Source organism: Arachis ipaensis, chromosome B09, assembly GCF_000816755.2.
Source record: "Arachis ipaensis cultivar K30076 chromosome B09, Araip1.1, whole genome shotgun sequence".
Classification (NCBI taxonomy): Eukaryota; Viridiplantae; Streptophyta; class Magnoliopsida; order Fabales; family Fabaceae; genus Arachis; species Arachis ipaensis.
This window is the reverse complement of record NC_029793.2, coordinates 16,048,658-16,053,254: the sequence shown is the minus strand read 5'-3', so window position 1 is coordinate 16,053,254 and position 4,597 is coordinate 16,048,658. Positions and strand designations below refer to the sequence as shown.

The window sequence follows — 4,597 nt, the reverse complement described above, 5'->3', positions numbered from 1 at the left end:
GAAGCTGCAGAGTGGGACGAATCAGAAAATCAATCAATCATTCATTCATTCACATTTTAGGTTTTAGACGTAGAATTCTAGAGGGAGAGGCTCTCTCCTCTCTCTAGGTTTAGAGTTTCTTCTTCCAATTTCTCCTTAGATTTAGGTTTCAGTCTCATTTTAATTTAGTTTTCTCTTACTTTTATTTGTTCTAGCACTTTAGTTATCTACTTCCCTTATTGATTCCTTTATTTTGCTAATTTAGTTTATGAGTTCATGTGTTACTCTCAATTTCATTAATGCAATTTATGTTTTATGTTTCTTATTGTTCAATTGCTTTGTTATTGTTATTTTCTTGCTTTGGTTAGTCTTTGAATTTCCTATGTCTTGTCAATTTTTTATGTTTTTATTTTATGCCTTCCATATGTTTGATAAAATATTTGGGTGGATTTTAATTTAGATTTTTATGTTCTTGACTTAGATTGATTAATTAGAGACTCTTGAATTATCAAAATTCTTTTGTTGATTGGTGATTGAAAGTTGCTAGTTGTCTTGAGCCTTACTAAATCTAGCCTTTGATTAGGACTTGTGAACTTAAGTCGATTTTGCTCGCTTGACTTTCCTTCATTTGTTAGAGGATAACTAAGTGAAAGCAATTTACATTTACCATTACAATTGACGATGATAATGAGGATAGGACTTCTAATTCTCTTTCCTTGCTAAGAGCTTTCTTAGTTATTAGTTTATTTTCTTGCGATTTTACTTTCTTGTTTCTTATTACAAACCCCAAAAATATATTTTTCCATAGCCAATAATAAACATACTTCCCTACAATTTCTTGAGAGACGACCCGAAATTTAAATACTTCGGTTAATTTTATTAGGTTTGCTTAAGTGACAAACAATCTAAACGTTGATTGAGGTTTAATTGTCGGTTTAGAACTATACTTGCAACGCGATATTTTTGTGAAAATCTTTACCGGCATTTTTTCTCCATCAGCTGTGTCAAAGCGATTTGTGTGTCACCGTAGTAGTTCATCTCTTCTTCCTTGTCACCATCATCAGGAATTTTGTTGGTTCATCATCAGCATTGTCTCCGTCATCGGGATTAACTTCATACTGATCCATCATCAGATCCCTGATAGCAGAACCCTCATGACTTTTAACATCATCTTCCATCATGTCAGCATTACAAACTTCAACTTTAGACCCCTCTTGACTACCTTCAGCTGCCATATTTAGATCGACCACCGTCCTTCTAATATTTCATCTAACAGCTCCACTCAACGGACTATCATCGATAGTATCTGCAGATGATCCTCGTCCACCCAACTCAACGAGGAACACGAATAATTCTAACAGATGAACATTTGTCCATCGATTGTGCCACGACCTTATAAGACGTACGTCCTCGTCGTCACGTAACCGATACCTAATTCAAAATAACAGAAATATTTCTTACAACCGTGGTCTAATAAATATACTAACAACAGAGCCAAGACAACTGTGATATACCTTTTATAAAACAAACTGTCATCTACTTCGGTCGGATATCTGTAGTAAATTTTTTCACCATTTTTGTCTGTGGCTGTCCGACGAAATGCAATATCAAATTCTTTAACGCTGTTAGACTGTTGACTTCTGGTGTCATATAGGTAATTATCGGTTGCCCAGACCTAAAAATGATAGAACCTTATTCATTATACACTATTTTACCATCATAATGAATGGATAACAATAGATTCATTGATATTGTAGAGAAAAAATGTCAAAAATGAGAATGAAAGTAGAGAATGAAATTGTGGTTCTGAGCTTCGTTTTTCAGCAGTCATGCTTTTATTTTAAAAACTCAATATAAAATTTGTCGGAAATGCGATATACTTGCTCTAAATACAAAAAAAAAAATCGTATTCAAAAAATCAAAATAAAAAAAAATCTTGTTTAAAAAAATATTTATTTATTTATTTTATTTAAGAAAAAAATCCATCAACCATATGAGCAAGCGAGCACAATCCCAAATTCTGTCCCACACAATCAAACAAGTCCCTCAGACCGTCACCCATTCAAATGGCCCACCATTTTTGCCACGTCACAAATCTCTCCCTCCATGTCTGTTTCTCTCTCTTGACACCGCTGCGCGTCTTTGTGACTCATGACAGGTCCGAAGATTCCATCTTCCAACCTCATCACTACTCCAAATTAGGCCAACCGTTGAGACCCGCGTTACTCTCTCTCTCTCTCTCTGCATCTGCAATTTCTTCCTCCCCATTTTCTTAGAAGGTGCGAAAGAGAGAGAACCCAAACGGATTTCTCAATCCAAAGGGGTCCAAAATCTATCATTGATTCCTTTCCTCACATTCCTCCACACCAGTTACTCCAAAAAAGGACCCACATTTATTCGTTTTAATAATTTCTTTCTTGGGGGCGGCTCAACAAACATTGAAAACCCTAGATATGGGGTTACCAACTTCATGCCAAGCTGAACAACAAAGAAAGGAACGATTTTGAGACCGACCCAATTCGATTAGGCGGTCGCAGATTCAAAGGGAAAGGAAGAGATACAAATAAATCAAGAAATAATAAAGAGGGTTAGATGCGGAAAAAACCCTCTTTGGAACTGGAAGAAACCCTAATCGAAAATTTGAAGAACCCTTTGATCTTTGTTCCATGGATTCGACGTTTTCAACCTTGGGTTTTTTGATCTTTGCTCTTACACTTTCTTTCTATGCCTTTGTTGTTCAATCAGAGATAACAGTTGTGCACATTGATAGATTAGCATCTCCGGCGCCACCGCCACCACCACCTCCACCTCCACCTCCACCTCCACCACCTCCGCCACCGTCCGATGCGCAAGCGAGCGAGCTGGGATCTCCGCCGCGCGATTATCACCGCTACTGGATCCCTCCGCCGCCTCCGTCTCGACAGCAAAGCGGAATGAACACGGGGAAGAAAGTTGGGCTCTTGTTTGTAGGAATTGTGGCGGTTATGCAGATTGCCATGGTTAGTTTCTTGGTGTTCCAGAGAAACCAGCTTCTTAAGGGAAATGACAGATATGAGAATTATTCTTGAAACAAAAAGATTTTGTTTTTTCCATATCATCAATCATCGATTCGTTTTAATTTGGTGGGTTTTGAGGCTTTAAATTCTTTAGTGGCTGCATTATAAATTTGGGGTTGGGACTGAGATTAGCAAGTGCATCAGATTTTGGAAAGAGAAAAAGCATTGGTGGCTTGAATTCAAAGATATGAATCTGAGGAATGATATTTGGGAAGATTTTAAAAAAATGGAAAAAATTTGTGCATTGATGATTCTCTCATTGGCGGCCCCTAGGTGTTACTCTGTATAGTGGTAATGTTAGTTTGATGGGGCTTCCTTTTTTTTTTTTATGTTTTAAAGTTTCACTCCTTTTTACTATGTAGTTTCTTTTTTTTTTTTTTTTAAATATTTTCTCTAACATGCTCAATGTACAATAGTGTTAGGAACCTTTGAAGGATTAACAATGACAAAGCTTTGATATTCTTTGTTTCTCTCAGTTTTGATGTCAAGTTTGTCCTTTGTAGCTTGTGGTTTGAAGTGTTTGATTTGATGTTATGAATGGTGTGATAATCAGTAATCCTGTTGTAGCTTCAAATTGATGTTTGATAACGTTATGCTCACTCCAAAGCAACCACCTTTTGTTTTGGTTTTATCACAATCTATAGAGAGGGATATCTTCCCGTAAATAGGAATAGTTCAATCTTAAAGTGTAGTGGAAATAGTGTTATTTATTTATGTGTCAAGGTTGTTGGCAAATTTGCACTTTGGATTGAGCTTGTTTGTACTTGTTAAGATTGCTATAAATATATAGTTATCTATTTCTAGATGGTATTCTTTTGATGGAAAGTTATCTGTCACTTATATTGAATATTGATTGATTATGTTCAATTAAAACTCTATTGAATGTTTCAGATGTGTAGTTTAGGAATAGGAGTTTAGCTGTGTTCTGTTCATTTGATGTTTCTATATATATATATGATTAACCTGCCTTATCTGAAGTACTTCTATGTGAGATATTTGTTAGCCTCATCAATTATCATTAATCTTTAAAATCAATGAAACCATGAGACCTAACACGATTGCTAGTTGCTTGTGTTACTTAAAGTGTCAGCACATTTCGTAGCTTGTAATTGGAGATCAATTAATTTATTTCTATCTTCGTTCATGACTTCATGCATGTATCATTTGATAAGTTGTAAACATATGATTAACTTTCGTAAAGAACGCTTTTACACTTCATCATTACACACGTTTTTTCCTTTAGTTAGTCTCTGTGCTGAAGTATCTTAGATGTATTTGGTTCTTTTTTCGGCTGCATGATTGCTACCTAGTACCTAGCTTATGATGTTACTTTTGATAAAATTACATGTCTAGGGTTTGTTGGTTAGGAGTTATACCCGGAATGAGAACTTTCATACATAAGTTCTATGGGTTTGGTTATGGGTTTGGTTAGAAACTATGAACGTGAGAAAAGAATTCTATTTTCTTTTAAGAGTAGTATTTATTTTTATTTGAGATTCAATTCTATGGTTTAAAATGATTTTATCATATTAATAAAATAAAATTTAATTCTTTAGTTTGGA

General features: G+C 35.2%; 1 protein-coding gene across 1 annotated transcript; it reads left to right on the top strand.

Annotated features, from left to right (window-relative positions):
• On the top strand, positions 2,027 to 3,510 carry LOC107619569 (formin-like protein 14). The gene has a single exon (XM_016321862.2). The coding sequence runs from the start codon at positions 2,646 to 2,648 to the stop codon at positions 3,045 to 3,047; it is 402 nt and encodes a 133-aa protein (XP_016177348.1). The 5' UTR covers positions 2,027 to 2,645; the 3' UTR covers positions 3,048 to 3,510.